At 36.7% G+C, this 1,461-nt stretch overlaps 1 protein-coding gene across 1 annotated transcript; it reads right to left on the bottom strand.

Moving 5' to 3' along the window:
• Positions 1–354: 354 nt before the first annotated feature.
• LOC142535353 (uncharacterized) lies at positions 355–1,378 on the bottom strand (the record flags this gene model as incomplete). Its single annotated transcript, XM_075641766.1, has 2 exons — positions 355–987; positions 1,293–1,378. Coding segments are annotated over 2 exons (719 nt in total), but the record flags the coding sequence as incomplete, so codon positions are not given.
• Positions 1,379–1,461: the final 83 nt, after the last annotated feature.

The following is a 1,461-nucleotide window of genomic DNA, read 5'->3' as shown; positions in this document are numbered from 1 at the left end:
TTAATTTAGTTAACTAACCCTTTAATTATGGAACTTAAATGAATTTATTTTCTACTCACCTCAAGTAACTTAAATAATTCCTTAAACTTCTTTATTAACTTAAATTAACTTACTTGCTAGCTAAAATAAATTCTGGAAATGATTTCTAAATCTTAAATTTTATCTCTAAACTCCAACTCCAGTCCGACCTCTCTGAATTAACTGAAATGATCAAAATCAAACTACTATGATAAAATAATTAAATTAAGGAAAAAATTTAAATACTCATGCAATAAAAATCATTTTAATTTAAATACTAGAATTATGCATGGCTTATACGTAGTCTAAGTTACGAGTTCTACACTACCTGAATCCCTATTTGCTGAATTGAAGGATGCTCTTCTGAATCAACACTAGCCTGTGTATAAGTTCTGGAGACATTTTCAGTCCGGAAGAAACCTGTGCCAACTCGTCGGCCACCCAATTTTCTTGTCTTGGGACGTGTACTAACGACACTTCTTCAAAATCATCTAGAAGTTGGGATACCACGGTATAGTATGGAGGCAATGACAAACTTGTGCATTTCAACTCCCCTGATAGCTGTTTGAGTACCAGCTGAGAATCCCCTGATATTAACAATTCTTTCACCCCTAAATCTTTCAGAATTTCCAATCCGATGAACAGTGCTTCGTATTCCGCCTGCTTGTTGTTACATGGAAAACCCAAATTAAAAGATAGAGATTTTTTCACACCTCTTGGGAAGGTGATCACAATACCAGCTCCGGCTGCCGTCTCTGTACTTGATCCATCGAACTTCAACTCCCATAGTCGAACTTCCACTCCACAAACTTGAAAACCAACCTGCTCTCCAATAAACTCATCAAGCAATGGATGATCAGCTAAAAAATCGGCTATAGCTTGGCCTTTTACTGATTTTTGGGGGTAGTAGGTCAATGTAAACTCGGTCAATACTAAAGACCATTTGCCAATTCTCCCAGAGAGATGGGGCTATTAAGCATATATTTGATCAAATCGGTTTAAGTCACTACAAGCACTCTTGATTGAATTAGATAATGTCTTAACTTAGTACATGCGTAATACAGTGTTAAGCATAGCTTCTCAATCACAAAGTATTTTACCTCTGCTGGAGTAAGGAATCTACTCAAATAATAGTTAGCAAATCATTTCCTTCGTGATTATTTTGAACTAGTAGACATCCAATTGATTCATGAGCACCAGAGATGAATAATTTAGGGGCATTCCATACCTGAGAGGCATCAGAATAGGCGGGTTAGATAATATCTCTTGATCACATCAAAAGCTTGCTGATGCGAATCTTCCCACTTGAACTCCCCGCTATCTTTGAGCTTCAGCAGCTGTGAAAACTCCTTCGTTCTCCCTGCAAGGTTAGAAATGAAATGTCTCAAGTAATTTTACTTGATCAAGGAATCGTTGTAACTCTTTCTTGTTCCTAGGTGGATT

This window comes from Primulina tabacum, unplaced genomic scaffold (genome assembly GCF_025594145.1).
Source record: "Primulina tabacum isolate GXHZ01 unplaced genomic scaffold, ASM2559414v2 Contig972, whole genome shotgun sequence".
NCBI classification, from domain to species: Eukaryota; Viridiplantae; Streptophyta; class Magnoliopsida; order Lamiales; family Gesneriaceae; genus Primulina; species Primulina tabacum.
This window is presented reverse-complemented; position numbering and strand designations above follow the sequence as displayed.